A 24,762-nucleotide genomic window follows, 5' to 3' on the forward strand; every position below is an offset into this window, starting at 1 on the left:
CTGCAACTGGGATAAAAGATCAAATAAAAGAATGAAAAAAAATGAACAAACCTGTCAATAATGGATTCAACCATGTTTTAACCATGTTTTGCAGACAATATTTATTTCTGTAGTCTTTCAAAAAAACTTGCAAGCTGATGGAGGATTATGACTTGTTGATGCCCACAATTTGGCTGAGTTTGTCACTCAACTACACTGGAACAAAATGGACTACTGATCATGTTGCTAGCAATGTGAACATTGAGTTAAGGAGCCCTTCACACACAGTGTTGGCATGTACAGGGTGTGGACACAACATGAACATCCATAAACCATAATTCAATCCAGTACATCTGTGAAGATCAGGATGTTCAGTTTTTGTTGACACTATCGCAGATGTGTTGATTCCACTCTGTGTTCAGAGTACTAGTTTATTATAGAGGCATATTATATCTACCTACTTGTACCACAAACTAAATCTCACCTCTTTGACACTCTTGACAAAAGCTGACATAAGCTTCTCAGAGGTCCGATTATTGCAGAACTGCTGTGTTGAAATACAGCAGGATTGTAGAGGTGTTCCTTTTTTGTGTCCACCACCTGTACCTACATGCAACGTGCATTGTACACAGGAAAAGTCGTAAACATCATCATACTAATGTCTGTTCTTTGTGTATTGATCATTGTCCTGAAAGACTTTCAGGAAGAATTCTCTCTTCATTTTCCTTCCACCCTCCTCTGTTCATCTTGTCCTTTATTCCTTAGTATGCTTGTTACTGTGAATGTAGAATAAGACGAAGCAAAGAAGTCATCTGAGCCAAAAACCTTGATGTGCCACCAGTCACATATTGTACAGCATATACTCTGTTATTTTCTATGTACAAAGTCAGAGTTAGAAGCATTCCAAACAAAGTGTGCTGGAAGTTGGGGCAGAGCTGTCAAGTTGAGTGTGTGGATGAGGAAGAGCTGGGAGAAAGGCTTGGGGTGGGGGCCTGTTGAAGAGGCTGGAGATGTAGTTTCTCCTACACTGGGAACTGGAGCCGAGTGTTGAACTCCATGGGAAAGCTTTGAGGGATAAGCAAAGGGAAGATGGCTGTAAAGGGCCTTAAACAGGTTACGGTATGAAAGGTAAGAGTTTGTTACTCCATGAACAGATCAGTTGAGCTGATCCTCATACTGTTTCCGGAAACAGTCACCAGCAGGGAAAAACTCCCAGCAACGCTCCTGGTACATCTTCCATACATATGATTCCTTTGAGACAGACAGATGGAAGAAGGTAGGAAGGGATTACAATATATCTGGAGTTTGCTACAGAGCTCAGTAACAGCATGTAAGCTTCAAACCCTAAAGGCCTCAGTATTCTTCAAACAAACTGCTGTATGACCAAAATTGTTTCTACCTGTTCCAAATGGCCAAACTCAATGGCATCACACAGAGAGGCAAGATTCCACCTCTGGATAGGGGCTTCAGATGCTGTGGGACAATCTGAGAAGCACTTTGTTTGAAGTACTGAGGCTTTAAAGTGAAATTCCGGTGCAAAATCATCCCATGCCATGGTCTTTTTTGGCACTCATATACATCAAATCAGCCATCGAGACAGTTTTTTTTTCGTGTAACAACTATTTACAGAGATATCCAGGAGAGTCATTAAAAGCCGGACGTGGCTAACACTGATCCTGCTCAAAATAACACCAAACCTCTGCAGTAGCATGATAAGAGTCCTAACACATAAAACAAAGCACCAACAACATAGTTGGTGAACCCAGAGTTTTTTAAAAGAGTGTTTTAAAGACTTACCTACTGGCCCCTGTATCAGTTCCTCTCATAGTAAAGTTGTGGAATACCATAGTCAATCCAAAGGAAGGAGCCCACTGATGATTTATTCCAGCAAAACACATAAACTTTGTGGTTTGTGGCAGTTTGGTGAAATATAAGTTAATAATAGATGTAAAAGGTTTTGGAAAGTCCCAGACAGCAACTTTCCCTGCTGTAGTGAAATGTCACGCAAAGGCGGGGCTCTCACGTTTTGGAGACAGGCAAGAGTGACTTTCTCCTGTCTACGGCGACATGTTGAGTATTGAAAATCTGGTGCTAATTATCTGCAACATTCTCTAACAGGACTCAAGTTGTCATTGTTTCTGTCAAACAAGTTGTTAATTTGTTGTAATGTAACATTAAAACAGGAGATGACTTAATCTGAAAGGCGGGAGTGCATGAACAAAGGCCAAAAAGAGTGACTGTCATTCTCAATGCGTGACACTTGACAGCCCTGCGAGGGGGTGGGGGCGTGTGTTGAAGGTTCTACAGGTAGAGGTAGCAGCAGACATAGCAGCAGTCTCAGTGTGAGGGCATTTTTTTGGTGTGCCTGTGGGTACTGTGAGCATGTACACCGAAGAAGAATGTTTATGATGCCAACAGAGTGAGATTTATCACTGTGGCCTGGAATCATTGAATACTGCAACACACTGTATGACCCAGAATAAATTGAAAGGCGACCGATTCCTAAATAAATCATCAATGGGCTCCTTCCGTTTGGATTGGCTTTGGTAATCCACTTGAATGGACTTTACTATGAGAGGAGCTGGTACAGGGGCCAGTAGGTAAGTCTTTAAAACACTCTTTAATAAACTCTGGGTTCTCTAAATACGTTGTTGGTGCTTTGTTTTCTGTGTAGGGAGTCTTCTCATGCTACTGCAGAGGTTTGGTGTATTTTGAGCAGTATTAGTGGTTAAAAAAGAAGTTTTAATTCCTTCACCATACTGCCCAGAGCTAATCAGTGTTAGCCACGACTGAGTGTTAGCGACTCTACCGGATTTCTCAATTAATAGTTCATACATGACAAAACTGTCTTGATGGTTCACTGCCCCGCCACCAGGAGATGTTCTGGGTTAAGGGGCAAAACATCGGTGAATGGTGGTCCCCAGCTGATGACCCCGCGGCTAGCGTAAAGGACACCGGTGGATGTGTGGCAGGCCTAGAGCCTAGCAGGTGAAAACACCTACCTGTTCAAACAATAACAAAAGATCATAGGATGATTTTGCGTCGGATTTACACTTTGGCGATGTAAGAAGCAAGAATCAGAAACACTGAGCCATACTAATCACATTACAAGATTACAGTAATGTATATTAACTAAGAGGACAGGAAAATTAGCTGGTTTACCTGGCCTGTGTGCTCTGTTTCGTCTTTGTTGATGAGATACATCACAAAGAATCTGTAATACACACACATTAGAAAAACATTTCTGCTGACAGCATCATCATACACACCAAAACACAGCAACAAAGCGTGATGCTAAATAAAATCCTCGCCAATATTCTGGCACCACTGGTGGGAAACACCCCACGCCACATCCAAAACTCCATGGACTTTGTGAACAAAGTCCGAGACCTAAAAATGGATCCAGATGAAACCATGGTGTCCTACGATGTGACTTCCTTGTTCACCTGTATTCCAACCATGGAGGCCTTGGCCACGGTAAGAGAGCGGCTCACACAGGACATTTCCTTACAAAACCGAACAAATCTCAAACCAGACCACATTTGCCAACTTCTGGATTTGTGCCTGAATACCACATATTTCCAGTTTAATGGCATTTTTTACAGACAGACCATATGGCGAACCTCTATCACGTGACGAAAACTAGACGAGACGAAACGAAAATGCTGGGCATGTGACGATGACTAAGACTAAATATATAATGCAATTTCGTTGACGAATAAAAACGAGACGAAATGTCTCTTCATTTTCTTTGACGAAAACGAGACGAAATAATGTTGTTTCGTCTCGTTTAGTCATGTTATTATTATTATTATTTTGTAGTTTTCTCCCAGTCTCGCGTCTGGGCGATGTCACTTCCTCAATCCCCACACGCGCATTATTTGGATTCTGAAGCTGCCGCTGCTGTGGGTTAGCGTTACCGTTAGATTTAGGGTTAGCGACAACTAAAGAAACATGAGAACAAAGTGTGGCACCAGCCGGGGGTCGTGTTTGGGAGGAAAAGAAGAAACACTTTCATTACACAGACGTGGAAAGGAAAACGGAGTGTGTTGTGGAAAAAGAAAGAGATAAATGCAGCCACACAATCACAGGAAAAAACACCACGGATATTAAGAGACACCTCAGGGCATCCCATAATGAACTTTAGGTAAGTCAAGACATTAACGTAACGTTACTTTCTGTTTTATTAAGCTCGTGCGACATGAGGCTACGGTTAATGTGTCGGGTTTTAACGCTAGCTTTGGCGTTAGCCACATGAGGTGTGTGTGTGTGTGCGTGCATGTGTGTGAGAGAGACTAGCGTGTGTGTGTGCCCGCGCGTGGCTAGCGTGTGTATGTGTATTTATTTGTGAGAGAGTGTAAAGTGTGTTTTTAGTTCCTACCTGACTGACTCACTCTATAAGTGCACTAAACTGCCCCTTGTTGGCCAAATACTTTCACTAGTTTTGTATTTCACAGAGCAAATAACACTGAACTGAATTACCATCAACATAAATTGGATAACTTATTCTAGGCCTTTACATGCATGTACACTAAAGATATCTGCATGAGTTTGGCTAAATGAAAATGTTGGTTTCATCAATACTACTAGGTACTTTTATTATATTGATTAAATATAATTGCATCACTAAAAAGAGACTAATATACAATTTTCTTTAACTGAAACTAGACTAAAATGCTCAGACTTTTAGTCGACTAAAACTAGACTAAAATGCTCAGACTTTTAGTCGACTAAAACTAGACTAAAATGCTCAGACTTTTAGTCGACTAAAACTAGACTAAAATGCTCAGACTTTTAGTCGACTAAAACTAGAATAAAATGCTCAGACTTTTAGTCGATTAAAACTAGACTAGACTAAAAGTAAAACAGGCCGCCGAAAACAACACTACCTCTCTCTTCATCTGCCACATCAAACAAATGCTGCTGCTGTTAAGGTTTTGTGTGTGTGTTTTTATTGGCTAAGCGCTGAACATTGTGTAACCTCACAATTGTGTGTCTAACCTGTGTAATTGTTAGTGAGTAGTATAACAAATCAGAAAGTGCTGATAAATTTGTATATTGTCAACACTGTAAATAGAGCACTTGCCAGCAGTTAAGTAGGGGGGAGAAGCCCTTTTTGTTTGCATCTTTTCTCCTGTTTTGGATTTAGGAGGTTAGGTAAGCACCCTGTCATTTGTTTAACTCTCATTTTTTATTTAGGGAAGAATAAGGATTATACTAGAATTCCTGTTTGTGTTTTGGGCATTGCTCTCTACTGAAGAAAGTAAACTGCAACCTCAGTTGTTAATTTAAATGCGAAACTGGCTTTTCTTGTAAGTGGCAGAGTGGGTACTTCTAGACCGGGGACGCAACATAATTTGGAGGTACGTCCGGTTGTTCTGTTGCTGTTGTCTTCGTTTGGGGTTGAGCAGGGACATAACAGCTTCATGCCACATTCACCCTTTCATACTGATGGAAGAGGGTGCCATGCGAGGTGCCATGTACTCATCAGGATCAAATCTAACCGTTCAGATGCACATTTACACACCATTGGCTCAGTCTTTGGGAGCAATTTGGGGTTCATTATTTTGCCCAAGGGCACTTCAACATGCATCAATCCATGATCAAACCACCGGGAGCATGTAGTGAAAAACTCCCAGACGTTATAAATCAGAAGTGAGCACTAATGAGAACCCAGCACTTACTGAGACTTCCAATCAGGTGTATTGCGTAAGGGAGGTGCAGGCATATAATAAAATACAGGTTGGCCTTTAGAAGTACACACATACACACACACACACACACACACACACACACACACACACACACACACACACACACACAAATGTACTCACAGGTAGTTGGCTAGGTTGTGCTCCTGTAGCGTGTGTGTTTCAAAGCCATGTGGCACTGTGTCAAAGTATTCATTACCTATTCCACAGATGAAACATTTGGTCTGTAAAAGAAATGTTAAAGTGTTAAGCAAACCGCGGCATTTCCATACATTTTTATATCAGATCTGTCATTCATTTGTTGTATAATACTGCCTTTTTAAATGGTAAAGAATGTGTGAGGGTGTGTTTTACCTCCATGTCTTCTTTCACTTGTTCCTGCTGGTCCCTCAACTCTCCAAAAGCATCAATGATCAACCCTACAATGTTCAGACCATAGATGGTGTACAGATAAGTAACTTGTTTCATCCAGTGGACCTTAATAGTACTGGATCTATTATTAACACACACACATACACACACACTCACTCTGGCTTAGTTCATGCACTGAACACCTCTCTCCCACACAGTGACTTTCACTGTCATATTATTCAAATGATGTGAAAATTGCTACAGTATTGACATTCTGATAATTTATCATAATAATAATACCAATAATAATATATAATCATTTAAACAATAATCATAATTTTTGCACTAATATTCTCATAACATTATCATAATGTGTACAATTTGTTCATTTTTTATCACTTATATTGTCATTCATTTAATTTTCAATATTATAATGTGTACAGCTTATTTCTTATTTCTGCTGTGAAAAGTCCTGTTGTTTTAATTGCTATATGATGCCCTTATTTCCTACCAAATAGTAACAGAATGGAAATATATAGTGTGCAAACTATAGATCAAGACAAAACATGTCCAATTTACTGTAATAACATTCAATACGTAGTGAAATATGACATTAGGTAATGCAAATGATGACTTCATGGCCTGTTGATTCTTAAAGTCTTCGAATTTATTCATAGATATGAGGTGACAGTGTTACTTGGATGAACATAGAGTATTTCAAGGATATTTGGTAATTTCAATTCAATTCAATTAAAAAACTTTATTTGTCCCCGGGGGGCAATTCAGGGCACACAGAGCAGCAAATAACGACAGTAAATTTTCAGGTATTTCCATGACTGTAACTACTAGCTACTACTAACTACTAGTTACTAGACTGTAACTAGTCTCTATATTTCCAGGATATCCAGGACTGTGGGGACCATGTTTTTGATGTCGTTTAGCTTTGATCTTCCAAAATCGAAGCTCACTGTTCAGCGGCTCACTCAAATGACAGACCTTCCATTTGCACCCATGATCATGACTGCTTAGGCAGGGCTGCAACTCATAAATCTGACCCTGACTTTACTTCATGATTCAGTATATATATGACCTTTTTATAATTTAACAAACCAGCATAACTACAAAAGGGAGTTCATTCTATAGGTTTATACCCTTCTTTACAATCTGTGTGTGTGTGTGTGTTTTTGTGTGTGTGTGGTTGTGTGTGTGTGTGTGTGTGTGTGTGTGTGTGTGCGTGTGTGTGTGTGTGTGTGTGTGTGTGTGTGTGTGTGTGTGTGTGTGCGTGTGTTTGTGTGTGTGTATTGGATCTCTCACCCTGGATGATGGCCAAGAGGATAACGATGACAAAGAAGAAGAAGGTGATGTCAAAGATGATGCGATAGATCTCATACTCGTCACCTGCTGGGTCCTCAATCTGGTCACCAATCCCTCCACCTGCTCTCACACCCACATACATGTGGAACATGTAGCACTGGGAGAGAGGGTGAGACACACAGAAAGAGGGGGAGAGAGAAAAATTTAACATGCTGGATTTGAAATTTGGACCAGGTGCAATTATTGCAACTCATATTCACTGAATTTATAACATAGAGTATCATTCATTTGTTCATCTTCAACCGCTTGTCCCTGTCGGGGTCGCGGGGGGCTGGAGCCAATCCCAGCTGACATCGGGCGTGAGGCGGGGTACACCCTGGACAGGACGCCACTATACTACCATGTCGCCCAACATATCACTGAAATATTCCAATAAAGTATGTAAACCTTTTTTTGTTATTTTGAACTAATATTGCAGATTTAAGAGATTTAAGAGATTAAAAAGTAGACAATCTATAAGATTTTTATTTTATTTTTAATTCTCCTCCAGTGACTTCTTTTACACTCCCTGTTGAACTTCATCACTTCAGGATCAACACAGACACTGCTACATGCAAAGTAAACACAGCAAACTCTGAAAAATACTATGGTTGAAGATTAGAAAGAATGAAGGATGCTACAAGGTCCAGTGACATCATGGATAAAGTGAATGAGAGACTGCATTGTGGCGCTTCTAATGTTACATATGTAAATGAAACATTAACAGCCCTTTGAGTCAGCCAAAAATTGACCCAGTACATTCCACAATAATACTGAAAATGCTTTTGTTCTGTGTGCATTTCCACAAAGAACATTTTTTGTACAGTATCATCATCATTTTTGTAACCTGACAAGTCAGATGGTTTGTGTGATCTTATGAATATAGCCAGAATCCAGCTGCTGCACAAGGTAACACAATTTGAGTGACAAAGTTCAAGTACAAAAACGATAATCACTTTAACATCCAAGAGAAGGAGACACTTAAAAGGTTAGACACATACTCTACTGTTTGTACACACAGAGAAGAACTGAGCAAGAGGAGAGAGAGGGAAGAAGGTAGGAAAATCCCCTTACAGAGAGAGGCTAAGAGAGGAACAAGTGAGCAGAAAAGATCAACTAAGATCCTCTAATTCTGCTGTGAGTGTTATTGTAAGGGATTTATTCACTTAAAGGGAGGAGAGGAAGATGCAAAAACCTGTCCAGGGCAGTGGCCCTTCATCAGTCCATCGCTCCATCCCATGCCCCTGTCACCTTCCTATGGACCAGTTAGAGCTGCCACCCGCAGCCCCTTAATAGGAAACAGAAGAGCTCCATGGAATGCTACGGGTGACTGACTATAGGGGATTAGAGTGCGTGTGTCCAGATATTTCCGGGTGACAGAAGGCCCCCTCCTACCCCCAGAAAACACACACCATAGAGCCCTTATATAGTATTTCTTTCAGATGGCTTGGTAGCAGGAAACAGCCTCAACACAGCAGTAAGTTTTTGTCTTTCCCTGTGTGCCCCTTCCATCACTGACAAGAGGTTCCTATATGCTGTATATATGAGTTATAGGACACATGTTCACGCTTTCTACCTGATAATACCTGTTATTCTAACATGCATTAACGGGAACAGACCTTTGTGTTCATGTAAAGAGTTACGCCACTAAAGTTTCAAACACATAATAAACCTTTTAACACTGTACACTGGCCTGAAGCATAAAGTGGGCCTCAGCATCCATTTCCTGTACCACAAAGCTGCTTCACTTTTAACCAGGATAGATAATGGTAGGTTATGCTGCTACTGTAGCCAAGCTGTTCCAGCAGCATGAAACGGGTTACCTATTTACATTTTCCACTCAATATCCCAAGGATGATCACTGTTCCAAAAGGACCTTAAATTCAGCTTGCATCATGATAAACACCACAAATTGGTAGCATAAAATCCACCTTTCTCATCCTATTCATATTCTATTCCTAAAAAAGTTAGCAGATGGCTGGAAAAGGAACAGACAAAAAAGTTCATGTAATCTTTAGCAGCCTAGCTGGAGCGCATACAGAGCCTGAGGGTGAACTCTGTCAGACTAAAAACTCTGACCCATGACTTTCTGTCCATAAATGGAGCTGGACCCTCTTTACAGACACGATACTTCCCACTTTCAGTGATATGGGCTTTACTGACATTAGCAGCCAGAACAGCAGTGAGCCACTGCCCAGAGCAATGAAACTGAGTAGTCCAGCCATGGTCTTAACATTAAACAACATTCAACCGTGCAGATGGCCGAAAAAAAAAAAAAATTGAACAAAAGTAATGAGGAGATTTAAGTTTCAGATAATGCTTGAAAGGTCACTATAAATGATCTGTCTCAGCTCCCAGTACAACTTTTGGTCCACATCAGTAACCTGACTCTGCCAGATGGATTGATTCTCATTTGCTCTGCATATTAATCTGGGAACTCTGGTTTGGAGATCTTTTGAGAAGGGGCGAAAATACTGGTTGCTGATTGAATAAACCATCTGTCTATCACCAACATACAGGCCAAATCAACCAATCAGAAGCGTCGAAGCTAAACTCAGAAAGTAAACAACATGTTGGTAAAGGATATTTGCCGTTTGTGTAACGTGAATTTATGGATAGCAGGCACAATTTCAGGAGCCCGGTCCATATTCCAAAAGAAGGTTCCAAGAGAAAAAAGAGTTAGTGAGCAGCTTACTCCATAGGTGCACTCATCACATCAGTGGAAGCCGCCATGTTGTTTACACTGAACTGTCTCTTCTCGTTTCGTCACACTTAAATCCACCTCAAAACCAATGCTGATAGGTTCGGTCGCTGGTCCTAATTTTCTCTGCCACACATTACCTGACTGACCTGCGAGTAAAATATTACGGAGCTCAGAGATCAGGATGGTCTCACAAGGCTACCACATCAGTGCATTATATCCAACACTGCTGGCAACAAAGTTATGCCGTTATGTACCCAAGTCAAATGTTTTTGCAATTCTAGTAAAGGACTATACAGGGAGAATGTGACTGCACTACGGCACCTCAAGCTATACACTCATCATACTCACTGTCAACATGTCGTCACACTTCATGTCTGGCAGTTCTCCATCTTCACTCTTGTTGTAGAACTTCCTGAAGAAGTTGAAGGCCACTACTGTGTAGAGGTACACCACCACTGCTAACAGGCCAACTGTTAACACCAGCTGGAAGACAGGAGGAAAGACTGATGCTGTGATCGACAACAGTCTGGATACAAAGAAAACAACTCTAGTGGATACTATGAGCCAGCATTGTTAGATACTTAAATAAAAATAGGAGATGGTCTGTAAAGTACTGTATGACATGTTGTGTATAATGGTTGATCTTAGTACTGCATAATATACATTATTTGTATATACACTGAACAGGGTACATACTGACCAGCTTCAATATTTTACATATTTGATTTGGTTCATTGTTTGTCAACTAGAATATTGTTTACTGTGACAGAGATATTGATATGCATACCTATCAAAAAATGTTACATAGCACTCAGAGTAGGGTATAGTAGTAGTGCATGGTAGGCTATGGTATAAAAGCAGTTATATGGGGACATTTCAATGTACGATTGGAATGTATTCATGTAACATTCTTTCTGCTGTATTGCTGTGTTTCAGATTTACAGTTTGTTCAATTAGACCGCAAGGAATCCACCAAAGAGTGTAAAAACATTATGTTCTCTGTTAGCTGACAATGGCACATTAGATGAGGACTGGATCATTTATATGTTACAATGTATTACATAGATTAGGTGCAGTGAGGGGTTTGAGTACAAGCGTGCAAATGCCAAAATATGTGTGCAATTTTTATGTTGACTACTGTAGCTGAGTATGTAATTGTTTACCTGTTTGCCATTGTGTGTGACTGAGGACAGGATGGTACGGAGTGTCTTGAAGCCCATGGCGATGTCGAGCAAATGGGCAGCAAAGAAGAAGTTGTTGTAGTGACCTAGGATGGACATGGTCATATACCAGGCCAGATACAGGAAGGACTGCAGGGACCAAGGGGGAGAGAGGTTATAATTAGTGACTATTACATATGGACAATTTTGGAAATCAGTGACATTTTATTATAGTTATAGTTCATGAAAATATGATATGAAGTGACTGTTAATGATCCATTATTCTGTGTTAATAGGGCTACATACTGTAAGTGTTAACAATAGTGTCATTTTTTGAATTTCTTAATTCGTTTTTTCTCCATCATCCGGTTACAATTTATTGCAACAAGATATTTAGCCTATCTGAACAACATAACAAGAACAACTTAAAGAAACGAGTGAAATGGCAGTTAATACCTTTTTTTGTTTGAAAATAAAAGCGAAAAATAAAAAATAAACAAAGTGGATAAACGTCTATGTCCTAAATGCCCACTGGCTAAACTAAAAGTCATAGCTGGCAGTAGGCTCCGGCTTCTATAAGGTGATAAACATGTTCAGTCTCCGTGCGCCGCAGGAAAAGCTGCTGTTATTGGTGTCTGCTACATTTACCATCATCAGTGTGTGTGGGTGTTCATTATCATGACTGCTTCAATCCACAGATAGCATCGAGAAATGTAAACAGTGTGATGGTGTACCGCAGTGCTGCGTCCGACCAGCGCACACTTCTATCTCTTAGTGAGCGGCTAAATGAGGCATTTGGTTGCATTACTTTCTGCACCGGTGGCCAGTAGAAGCGAAGGGAAACAAGTTGTTATTTTTGAAAGACTTTCTAATTTTACAGCAAAAGGTATGAAAATATAAATTAGTAGTCTAATTATTATTATATTTACTAAGAGACTATGGTTTAAGCGGGTTAATTGCTTTCGAGGTGTGCAATTATCAGGTTTTAATGGACTTGAGTGAAGGCTGTGAATCGGACAGTTCTCGCCTTTGTGTCTCTACATACTTACATTGTCTGTGAATACAACCCCCAGCTTCCAGATCTGGTACTTGACATCAATGGAGTTCAGCCTGATAACAGAGAGAGAAGAGGCTCACAGGGGACAATCATGTGTGATACAGTGACTAGAGGACACTGAGGAGTTGAGCCTCTGAGGAAGACCTTGCAGGGTGAATAAAAGTCCTGCTAATAAAACCTGATACCATCCACTTTCCCAAATGTAAAGAGATCAGCCTGTTGGGAATTAATAATAATAATAATAGATCAATTTTATATAACGCTTTTCTCAGTACTCAAAGACGCTTTACACATAAAAAAAGAAAATAGATGATCAAACAGGAAGCACGTTAAACAACACTAGAACAAATGAAGATCACATTAATACAAAAACAGAGGGTGGAAGATGTGGGATTTTAGTTGTTGTAGGTGATCCTGAAGAGATGGGATTTAAGCCGACTCTTGAATGATGGGAGTGTTTCTGCAACCCGGATGGCCAGGGGCAGGGAGTTCCAGAGGGTCGGGGTGGCGATGGCCAAGGCTCGGTCCCCCATGTTGCGATATTTGGTTTCAGTGATGGGGGTGAGAAGGTTGGCGTCAGCAGAGTGGAGGCGACGAGTGGGGGAGTGGCGATGGAGGAGATCAGTCAGGTATGAGGGTGCAAGAGTGTTGAGAGCTTTGTAGGTGATGAGGAGGATCTTGAAGTTGATATGTTGTTGTATGGGAAGCCAGTAAAATTCAAGGAGGACGGGAGTGATGTGTGCTCTAGAGGGGGAGTGAGTAAGCAGTTGGGCGATCGAGTTTTGTACATATTGCAGTTTTTGAAGTGCAGTGGAGGGGAGACCATAAAGGATGCTATTGCAGTAGTCGAGTCTGGAGGTGATGAAGGCGTGGAATGTTGCTCAGGTGGAAGAAAGAAGTTTTGGTGACTTGGTTGATGTGTGACTTGAAGGAGAGTGTGGGGTCCATGATGATGCCTAGGTTTCTGACCAAGGGGGAGGGAGTGAAAGAGTGACCATCGATGCAGAGGGAGAAGTTCTGGAAGTAGGGGAGGATGGATTTTAGGCCGAAGATGATTATTTCCATTCTATTGCTGTTGATTTCAGGAAGTTGTGGTTCATCCAGGTTTTGATGTCGGTGAGGGTAGAGAGAATGGCGGGAGTTATGGCTTTGGTGGTGATGTACAGCTGGGTATTGTCGGCATAACAGTGAAAGTGAAGACCATGGCAGCAGATGATTTGACCTAGTGGGAGCATGTACAGAATGAGGAGGACTGGGCCAAGCACTGAACCTTGAGGGACTCAATGTGAGACAGGGAGGATTAGAGATTTATGGTTGTTGATGGAGATGTAGTGGAATCTTTCAGACAGGTAGGAGGTGAACCAGGATAGGGCGGAGTCAATGATGCCAATGGATTGCAGACGGCTGAGGAGGATGGAGTGATTGACGGTATCAAAGGCAGCACTGAGGTCGAGCAGGAGGAGAATGGTGAGGGAGCCAGAGTCAGAGGAGAGTAAAAGGTCGTTGGTGACTTTGAGTAGAGCTGTTTCAGTGCCGTGGTGGGTTCGGAAGCCGGATTGGAATGTTTTGTACAGGTTATTGGAGAGGAGGTATTGCTTGAGTTGTGTTGAGACGGCTCTTTCCAGTAATTATGAAAGGAATGGGAGGTTGGAGATGAAAGTTGTTGGGGTCGCCAGAATCAAGGCCAGGCTTTTTGAGGAGGGGGGTGATGGCAGCAAGCTTAAGAGGTGGGGGGATGGTGTCAGAGGTAAGGGAGGAGTTGATGTTGTCCGTTATAAGTGAGGCAAGAGAGGTGAAGCAGGCTTTGACGAGGTCACAGGGCAGGGAGTCCAGGGGGGAGGTGGATGATTTCATGGTGGAGAGTATTTTGGAGAGGTCTGCTGTGGTTATGGGTGTGAAAAGGGATAATCGGTGGTCCGGGGGAAGTGGAGGTTCCAAGTCCGGGCTGGTGGCAGAGGAGGTGGCTAGCTGGTTGTGGATGCTTTCTATCTTGAGGGGGAAAAATGATAGGAAGTTGTTGCATTTTTCCTGGGTGAATGAGGATGAGATGTAGTCCTGGGGTTTATAGTGGAAAACAGAGTGCTTGGGTTTGAGGATCCAGAATGAATGATGCCGGAGTAGTAGATTCATTGAGTGCTGAATTGTAGAGGTGCATGTGTTCTTTATAGGTGATGGCGTGTACTGTGAGACCGGTTTCCTCGTGCAGTCGTTCTAATTGTCTCTGGGTTTTTTTTAGTTTGTGAAGTTCCGGGATGAACCAGGGGGCTGAGTGAGTGAAAGTGGCAGTTTTGGTCACCAGGGGGGGCAACTGGTTGAGGGAGGTAAACAGTATGTTGTTATAGATGTTGACAAGATCCATGGGGGCTGGCTTAACAGGGAAAATGAGGCCAGAGAGTGTTTTATATGCAGGTGGAGAGAAAGACTGGGCAGATGGACTTGAAGTTCCGGAAAGTTATTGTGCGGTCCTGTTTGGGTTGGGGGACGGGAATGTCAATTACAAGTGGGATGGCCCGGTGGTTGGTGCTGGAGATTTTGTGGATTCGGAGGCCAGTGGAGCAAACCAGGTCTAAGATGTGTCCGTGCTTGTGGGTGGGAAAGTTGATGTGTTGGGTTAAGCTAAAGCAGTTGAGTAGGTCCAGAAAGTCCCAAGCTATTTAACAGTCCGGGAAGTCGATGTGGAGGTTGAAATCACCAAGGAGTAAAATTAATGGCGAAGTTGAAGGCAATGAAGTGATGAATTCTGAGAGATCTGATAGGAATGATGAGTTGGGTTTGGGGGGACAGTAGATGATAGAAATGATAAGAGGCGTATGGCCGGATAGTTTAAATGACAGGTGTTCAAAGGAAGGAGCAGCAGGAATGGAGAGTGGGCGGGGTTGGAGGTCATGCTGGTAGAAAGCAAATACCCCCTCCTCTGCCCTCAGAGCGTGGGTTGTCCAGGTATGAGTATCCAGTAGGGGTAGTTTGGTTGAGTGCAGTAATCCAGTGGTTTTTGCCAGGTTTCAGTTAGGCAGAGCAGGTCAAGTTGGTTGTCAGTGAAAAATTAGTTTAGAGTAAGAATTTTATTGTTGAGGGATTTTGTGTTGAGGAGGGCAAGTTTCAGTTTCTTTTGTTTTGAAATGGATGGGGCGGAAGTAGGGATTGGGTGGAGATTGACGCTGGAGTTCTTCTGATGACGTGTATTATGGTGATGACGTGGTGAGGCTGTGATCAAAGAGTGTGAACGCCCAACCTCTCTCTGATGGCTGAGAGGGTCATCCTTTTGGCCTTCTTTTGGACAAACTGCTGTATCAGTCACCTTAGAGCAGCTCGCCATCTTACAAAGTAACCAGGAAAGCTGCCAGATAAATAGAATGTGTCCAAAAATGAAGTCAATTGTCACCAGGTGCCAGATTAACACCAATAACTGGGAGGGATCTGAAAGTGTTCTATAATTTTGATCACAGCTTTTTTCACAAAATAAAGGTTGTGCCTTGGTTTTTTTTGTTTTTTTTAACATGCTAGTACAGCAGTGGTATAGACACAGCTGATATTCTATCAAATTCTGAACAATAAAAAATAACAGTATTTCAGAATAAATCAAGTATTTATAATTTGATCTAATAACCCCACCCACAATCTTTCCCTAAATACTGAAATTGCCTCTTTGTTAGTTTCTGCTACAGAAACACAAACGCACACAAACACACACACACACGCACACACACACACACACACACACAGAATACTCACACTGCAGCCAGTGAGCTGTCTCTCCTGGGCTTTCTCTTTTTGTGAGAGTCACTAAAGTCCAGAGCAGCCTTGTCCATTCCCAGCAGCTCACTAATGCGGTCATGGCCATAGAACTCTCCATATTTATCCATCACCTGAGGAAGAGCAGGTCGACTTCTTGACGAAACACTCCAGCTGAAGCACATCTCAAACAGATTACACTACAGACTCACAAGGTTTTACAGGAGAAGTATAGGAGAAATGTGGATCTGGGCCTTGGTTGATACCGATACTGTTCACTACAATATTTATATGAACTGGCTGTGCAGATGTATAAGGTTTGGTGTCTGTGAGTTAAAACCTGGATTGTGATGTTAGTACTTTCTGACCTGCAATTAAAAAGGTAATCATTAGTCGTTAGTCCAATCACCAAAGAAAACACAACTGTTTTTGTGGGTTCACTGCATAGATGATCAGGAGGGAGAAGGCCCCATTTAAAATGGGGCATATATGTGAAATATTATATAACTGTACAGACAGAGAAAAGAAAAGAGAGAGAGAGAGGAAGATACTTTGTGTGTGTGAGTTTGTGAGTTTTTTACTTTCTAAGGCACAAATAAACACACATGCGCAAAGCCCTGTTGGAAGGTGTCCCATTGCTGGAATCTGAGTGGATGCCGCCACTTTTACGTTTGTTCTGGATTATAGTAATGTTGTATAAATGCAAGCCTTGTCTCTAAGCTTACGTGATCTTGACACTGTGTATCATGGAGCTCTAAGGTTCATTAATGGTTTTAAAGGACTAACTCATCACTGTACACTATAAACGGGTTGGATGGTCCTCCTTATCAACACGCAGACTGAGACACCTGCATATTCTCGTTTACAAGGCTATCTTAGGTTTACGTCCTTCTTACCTTTCGTTCTACATCAACCGAGACCATGTTGGGACTTATAATATTCGGTCTCAGGATCTGTTCTTGCTGTCTGTCCCAAAAGTCAGAACTTAACTGGGAACAAATGCACTCAGGTATACTGCTCCCTCAGCCTGGAACAGTTTGCAGAAAACTTTAAAACAAAATGAGTTAGTCTCATTAAACACTTTTAATGGTAAATTGAATCATCTGGAGACAGAAACATCTGGCTTTAGATGTTTTGCCTGAGGCCTGTATTATTGTAGCTGACCTTGAAATGTTTGCTGTGTTGGATGCTAAGTGTTTTACTGTTTGTGTCCACCTTGTGTTTGTGTGTATGTAAGACTATGTTACTGCCTGTCATGGCCAGGACACTCTTGTAACAGAGATTTTTAATCGCAATTAATCTTTTTACTGGTTAAATAAAAGTTAAATAAAAAAATGAAATAAAGAGCTTCATCCTGTCTCTGTATGCGTGTCTGTCAGTCAAAGAGACGCAGCACAAACACACAGGGATGTGAACGGTCTGCACACTCTGCTTGGTTATTGGCTGGGGGGTTACACACCCACGTGGGGCCCAGAGGCAATGGTTGCTACCCATAAGCAAACGGAAAACAAAGGCAGAGCGCAGGGTCTCTGCAGATACAGTCACCACCACACACTTCCAGTGGATCATAAGTGATGACTGAGTGGGACTAGTTTTGTATGAGTCTATACATTGTATAAATTATTTTTTAGGAAAATGCTACTTATTATACCTTTACTTATTCGTATTGTAAAATACAGTATAATATTACTGTATATTGAGGATTTCTGAAAACACACGGGTCACTTGTCAAACAGTAGTAAGTACACACTGCTCTTTCTCTTAGCTCAGGAGTTCTCTTGTGCTTTCGTAAAAGTGTCTTAAGAGGACTCCTGGTGATCAGATTACATCCTTTGTGAATATGTAAAACGGTGCCACCTACCTTCCGCTTCACAAACTTATCCCAGTAGTTGTTGGGGAAAGATCTGAAGATCAGAGGACAAAAAGCTCCTGAGTCACATAAAGGTGTACTATTATAAAAATGTTCTGCAAAGAAGTGCAACAAAAAACACAGGATAAAGCTGCAACTCATGTTCTTCCTCCTGCTTCTACCACACATCTCAAGGATAAACTCCACCTGTCTTTTCAATGGATGTTGTGGCATATACTGTATAAAGCACACTACAAGCTCATGTATACACACTCTCTCTCACACACACAAGGTCTACTTACTGTGTGTTGATTACCAGTCTGTCCCACTGTCCTTTGATGTCATCCTCAGATGGTTGTTCTGTGATATAAAGACCATCAAATTCCAGCTTCCTGGCCACCTCCTTTTCACGTTTAAAGATCACTAGAGGCACCTACACACACAAACACACACACACACACACACACACACACACACACACACACACACACACACACATATGCACGCACATTTTTCGGGAAAATTCAATTCCTTAAAAAGATTTATTTTTAATGGCAAAACCTGGATAGAAATTCCAATCTTAATATGATTTGTAATGTATCAATAGTTAGAGCATCCTGCCTTGAGACAGTAGTATCCAATGATGCAGAAGAAAGAGATGACAGTGTGTAGGACAGCCAGGATCCGTAACATGGGCTCCATGTATCCACTGCTTTCCTCCAGGACAAAACGGACTGTGACGGGTTTCTGGGGCTCCCCAGCCTCATCCATCATCTCCTCTTTTGTCTCTATTGCCTCTCCTCCCAGTGGATCCCACTGAAAGCTGCTGTCTGGTTGGCTGTTGGTGTACACCACTTCCCTTTCCTCAACCAAAGATGAGGATGTAGAAACCTGGTAGGGAAAATTTCATAACCATTTTAATGTAAAAATCATGCCCCCATAATGATGTAACCTATAACAAAATCAGGGGCATGATTTAAAACACTTGCAATTCTATACTTTAGCCTCATAATAACATATACTACCTTTATCAGAGACAGACTCATTCCCCCATTCAACAAATAAACAAGAAGCAGAGGGAAACCCTTAGGGACTTCTAGGACTTCTAGGCCCAACATATCAGCATTTTAAATGTCATATTTAATTTTTTTCAATTAATAATAGTTATCTCTTTTGATTCTAATTTTAGCTTCGTTTTCTATCAAGTTTGCTTCAAAATGACAGTGTAAGTGTACTTAAACCTTGAAAATAGAAATCCAATCAGATTTAGTTGTTGTTGTTGTCTCTGGGCAGAAAAGGCTTCCAGCTCTCTGCTCACTCAATGGTTCGGATCATGAGGTCCGGAGCTGAGGTCTGGAGCTGTGTGTGACTCTAGTCAGTGATGGGTAAATCAGCCAATCAAATGTTACTAATAGTGGACGGGGCAAAAAGTCACACTTCCGGAAGGTCCCTGACAGGTAGGCACAAAGAGTTAAATCAGTCAGCACTACAGCTGCTTTGGGAGGTTGACAACACTGCTGCTAGCTTGATAGCATTGACTTTTTCATGGCCTGGTTTCAAAGATGTTGAGTTGTTGGAGTTGCTGCTTTTTTGCAGTTCATTCACTTCCGCATTGAAGTGTTTCTATCATAAATTCACTCTTAGGGACACATTCCCTCTCAGCCAATCACTGTGGGCATAGACGGTATGAACATGATGTCATCCATAGCAACGAGGTCAACCTCGCCCTCTAGTCTTAGCTTAGGAGTCCCTCCCACTCCTGTGTAAAAGTTGGTCTCAGAGGCTTTGGGAATAGGTTTGAAGAAATTACTCTTAACTAAGTGCTTCTTAGGAGAACTATGAGCGCTAAAGATCAAATGTTTTGTGAATACAGCCCCTGTATAAAGAATCGTCATGGCACCTCATACCTGGTTGTGCTAAAACTTTGTGTATTTAGACCAACTGTACTCATGATGATGGCGTATGTTGTAGCATTTTTTAATGATGATTTTGTTATGGCTTATACAGCTTATATGGTGCATGCGTGTGTGTTGCACTAAAAAAAATGTTTATCTTCTGTGGTGTGTGTGTGTGTTTGTGTGTGTTTGTGTGTGCACACGTGTGCGTTGTGTAGAAACCTTTTAACTTCTGTGGTGTGTGTGTGTGTGTGTGTGTGCACGTGTACGTTGTGCTGAAGCTTTTTACATTCTACAAAAATTCTACATTCTACAAACTGACAAGTGGAAACCTCAAGCTACCTTGATTGTGGTGATGGGAGCAATAAGAGTGAACCAAAACAGTAAAGTTGTTGGCAAAAACAATGACTGGAAGATGCTAACAAGCTCTGTAGAACTGAGGTGAACTGCAGAGTTGGGAGGTAGTTCTCTGTGGTCCATTACTATGAGCAGCAACTTCTAAAGTACATGTAGTCATTTGACCCACAGTTAATATAGAAAATATGGATTAATGCACCTTTCATCTAAATCTTTTTTTGTCCGATTGATCAATTGGCAATATTTTTTAATGTTTTTTTTGCCACAGCTGATGTAAAATTTACTGGACTTCTTTCTGCAGACTGGCGGACAAGGCCCTTCAAATCAGAACTGCATCCAACGGTCTGCTTTATGGAAATAACATACTGCAGAATGCTATGATTGACCGATTTCCAGTATTCAAAAAGCTGTGTAATAAATCAGTTAGAATACATAGAATATAGATAGTTTAACTCACAAGCAGTAAGCTAGAGGTGAAAAATACTGCAGCATTGAAAATTTTCTGTTGTCCATTTATTCCTCAAAAGATAACAAAGCATCTATCTTGTATCAGCACACTAACACAGCAGTGTCTTACTCTAGTGCATGTTGTTCTGAATGAGCCATTACTTCTTTTTCTCCATATTGAAAGAAGGTGTGTGAAGTATAAATGTTTCCATCACTCACCTGATAACAAAATCCCTGCTGTACCATTACCTTATAGAATAGGAGGATGAAATTGATTGCAAAGGCAACAAACAGCGCCAGCATCCTCATGTTGTAGAAGTTCCTAGCAAAGTAGTTCTACAGAGGAGACAGGAAGAAGAGTTACTTATGTGTTTCTGGAAGTTCCAGACTGAGCACATGCTGTTGGACTTCCAACCAAATAAAATCAGCTGCTTCAAATGTCTGTCCAAATACGGGGTAGGAAATATAAAACAGAGTCCTCATTCTGTGTAGTTAGCTAGTTAATATGAGGTTTCAGCTGTCTGAGTTCAAATCAATAGGGTATCTTCCAAAGTTAGGGCCACTTTAGTTTCTGGGTGGAGTGCCCATGTTGAGCTGCAGTGGAGGGATGGTGAAACAAAGATGGAATTTGGTTGTAAAAATAATGTAACTTTGGAACATTTGTCTAACTCAGACAGCTAATTATCATATTTGTTTTAGCTGAAGTTCAGAATGCATTTTAACACATACAAGGAACAAGGAATTTGTTCCCCACCACATTAAGGAAGGAATCTCTTGCTGCTAGTATGAACAAGAGGATGTTTGGTTGTGTGTTGACCCCTTTAGCTGCTACCTTAGTAGCAGCTAAAGGGGACTTAAATGAAGAATAAAGGTGCGTTCAGACCAGACCTGATAGCAGCACCGTTACATACAAAGTCAATCTACGGAAGCAATTTTTAAGAAGGCAGTGTTACTTGCGACACGATGGACGTGTGCAGTGCTGTGCCTGAACGCGTTCACTGAACGATAGTTCATGAACTCGTTCATATTTTGAGCAAATGTGAACTGAACGTACTGTGTTCTGCCTGATGAATGTTACTCTGAATGCGGTCATTCTGGTGTCTGTGAACCGCACACTCTCTCAGTTTAACTCTGTTCAGTAGGGCGCCATATTAGAGCCTTCCTGGCAAAACTCAGGTTAAAACACACCGTAAACAGGCCTTAATATGTAGGGGAGGCTACAGCAACGTGTAGGGGACAAGGCAGCAAGGAGGCGTCGTATTATCAGTTAAATGATTTTTGTGACAACGTCGGTGAGGATGGGAGCAATCTTATATTTCTGTGGAAACTTTGCCTGCCGGCTTTCAAAAAAAAAAATCTGCACTTCATTCACATCAACAGCAAACTTGAAACAGCACATTGAACTGAAGTACCGGCATTTTAAAGTATGTGCAAGCATATAAAAAGACAAATCAAAAGACAGTCAAGAAAGATCCTCGACCCAAATCCCATTAACTGCGTACAGTAGCGGCTCCGCTGTCATCTCCCAGTCACAGCTGGAAGACCTGGTGTTGCAGTTTACTGACAGAGACCTGCAGCCTTTGAGTGAAGTAGAAAGCCCAGCTATCTTAATATTAATTTCAAGTTCAACCTTAATTTCCTAGATCAGCCTGGTTCCTGGTTTTACTATTCATGTAACTTGTTTGTTGAACCAGGATTCCAGTATTCCTTTTTAGTATGTACTGAAATGGAAGATTATTAAAATTTATAAAAATTAAAAAACATTTGCACCTTAAGGATCACTGTCCTGTTTTTCTTTTTATAATTACTCATTTAAAAAGAGCATTCAAGCAGCAAGTTTTTCCTCATGGTTTTGAAAACATACTGTAGGTTTGAACGCTGCAGCTGCTTGTTTGTGGACTGAATGGACAGCAGCAAAGTGTTAAAGTAACAATGTTGAAATGCTATCCTCTCAATTCTAATGAAAACCCTGGCTGGATATGGATTCAAAATTGGATATGAAGATAAAATATGCTATATAGACTGTGGCAACAATTTTGAAAAATAATAGCTTGCAGTAACACATTGAAATAGTTCATTTTTGTGAACTTGGTTCAACTTGTGAGGGTGTGTGGGTTGAAAATATTGAACTTTTGAGGCGAATCGCCTGACGCTGTGGTGCGTCAGCCAATCATTGTTGAGATTGCATCGTAGTTCTCCATGATAACATCCAGGGGATCACCAAAGCCGCAATTGTTGCAATCCTTGACTGGATATAATATAATGGATATAACTATGACCTGTGGATGGCAGCAATGTGCCTTTAGGCATCTAGTCTGCCGAAAATCCAGGAGATAAAGAAGAAAGCCGTCATTGCAGTGTGAAGCGCAGGAGACCCACTGTGTGCTGAAGAGGCAGGGCAGGACCCTGTACGGCTTCAGAGATTAAATCACTGACGGCCTGATCTGAACACAACGACTCTTTTAAGAGCCACACACCTCAACTGCTCAGAAAAAGCTTAGTTTAGTTCTTTTAGAAGCATAACAGCAGAATAGGGTATAGTTCTGTGGCCAGTGGCACAGTGGTTAGAGCAGTTACCCCATGTAAAGCGGCTAAAGTTCAGCGAGGCAGCAGCCGTGGGTTCGACTCCGACCCGCTGCCCTTTACTGCATGCCCCCCCCCCCAAAAAAAGGAGTAGGGTATAGTTACAGGCTAAGCCAGGGCCGAGCTGCAATTAGTTAGCCGCCTTGGTTTCCTTAAAGGCAGCTGCTACCTAACAGCCTCGTTTGGCCTCTTGGCTTTGGCAAGATGGTCCAAATATGATCAAGCAGTGCATGCTTTTCTTCTGCATGATTATCCGGTCTGAACGCACCTAAAGAAAGAGTTATTACAGCAACCACATTTTTTTTTCAATGTTTATATTAGCATAAAGGTATTGCTTTAAGACAACCAGTGAAGTATTAACAAATCCTTTAATATGGAACACTGCTGTCCACACTAGATCAACAACCACCAGTTGCTGAAACTGTGTGAATGTTTACAGTTGGACTGGAAAATACTGAGTTGCAACAGAGAGTTTACCACCACCACTGAAACACAAGGAAAGAAATCTTCCCTGTACCAGTAGTTTCCTCTGGTAGGCTATGATCTTCTTCAAGAAAGCAGACTCCTGCGTATCCGGTTCATCAGACTTTGAGGTGTGAAGCCTTCTCACTTTTGGCTTCATCTTCTCATTCTTCAGTTGTTTCTCTTCATGTCCACTCCTGATACCACAAAAGCATTCAGACTTACACAAACAAACAATACAATACTGCTTCAGGGTGTCTTGATTTGGAGTACAAAGTGAATGGACTGGCAAAGTAATGATCATAAAATAATGGTTTATTAAGCAGCGCTAAGTTGTAAATGTGTGTACACTTTTTGAAGTCTCAACATATTCCCATTGAACACCATGTTTTCTCTAAATAGATGAGATGACAGAAGAGAAGAGTAGAGAAGAGAAGATGTAGCATACATTGGTCATGGTTGGAAGTATTGAGCATGCACAAATGTATATTATTTGCTTTAGACAAATTATCAACTCAAGGACCACTTACTATACTAGCATTTCCCTGAAACTTCCAACAACATCAATTGTGACTTAGATATACAGTACAACTTCTGTCAACCGATAAGCTCTGTCTGCCAAGGAAAAAAGCCAGTAATTAAGTAAATACTCTGCATAGTCAGTGTATGTTGGCTTTGGCCAACAAAGTAGTGGTGTCAGATTGTAACTCTGTTGTGACTGTGGTTTAATGGCATTTCGTAGCTTTATACTGTACTGTAACATAGTGTTTTTGTCTGCCACCATAGTTACAATGCTTGTTGTAGCAATCAGATGACATAACAAAAATGTATACATACTCTGAAGTTTTCTCAGGTTCAAATTCTGTCTCTGCTGTAGCTTCTTTCACCTCAGAGGAAGAGCTCTTTGACTGCAACAGAAATATAATGAGACAAATAAAGAAATTTGTGGATGAGTTTAGTGAATGAACAGCCATGCTATCTACTTAAAAGCCCTGAAAACCTATTTTCTCATTTAGCTTCTTTTTATGATTGACTGGATCCTTCATGAACACATTATTTCCTGACAAAGTCGTTATCGTTTTGAAAATTATATAATAAGGGAGATTCCATTTCTTCTTTCTC

At 41.3% G+C, this 24,762-nt stretch overlaps 1 protein-coding gene across 1 annotated transcript in view; it reads right to left on the minus strand.

Annotated features, from left to right (window-relative positions):
• Positions 1 to 1,097: 1,097 nt before the first annotated feature.
• Positions 1,098 to 24,762, minus strand: part of ryr2a (ryanodine receptor 2a (cardiac)) — a gene marked incomplete at its 5' end in the record, with an annotated part of 336,158 nt that continues 312,493 nt past the window's right edge. Inside the window, 14 exons of the mRNA XM_083932619.1 lie at positions 1,098 to 1,230; positions 3,142 to 3,193; positions 5,814 to 5,914; positions 6,045 to 6,109; positions 7,356 to 7,512; positions 10,447 to 10,581; positions 11,262 to 11,408; positions 12,308 to 12,368; positions 16,048 to 16,181; positions 17,909 to 17,951; positions 18,199 to 18,329; positions 18,518 to 18,787; positions 20,845 to 20,931; positions 23,696 to 23,837. Of these exons, the coding sequence (XP_083788745.1) occupies positions 1,135 to 1,230; positions 3,142 to 3,193; positions 5,814 to 5,914; positions 6,045 to 6,109; positions 7,356 to 7,512; positions 10,447 to 10,581; positions 11,262 to 11,408; positions 12,308 to 12,368; positions 16,048 to 16,181; positions 17,909 to 17,951; positions 18,199 to 18,329; positions 18,518 to 18,787; positions 20,845 to 20,931; positions 23,696 to 23,837 (1,621 nt within the window). The 3' untranslated portion in view covers positions 1,098 to 1,134. The remainder of the gene's footprint in view (positions 1,231 to 3,141; positions 3,194 to 5,813; positions 5,915 to 6,044; positions 6,110 to 7,355; positions 7,513 to 10,446; positions 10,582 to 11,261; positions 11,409 to 12,307; positions 12,369 to 16,047; positions 16,182 to 17,908; positions 17,952 to 18,198; positions 18,330 to 18,517; positions 18,788 to 20,844; positions 20,932 to 23,695; positions 23,838 to 24,762) is intronic.

Source organism: Echiichthys vipera (assembly GCF_963691815.1).
Source record: "Echiichthys vipera genome assembly, chromosome: 18".
NCBI classification, from domain to species: domain Eukaryota; kingdom Metazoa; phylum Chordata; class Actinopteri; order Perciformes; family Trachinidae; genus Echiichthys; species Echiichthys vipera.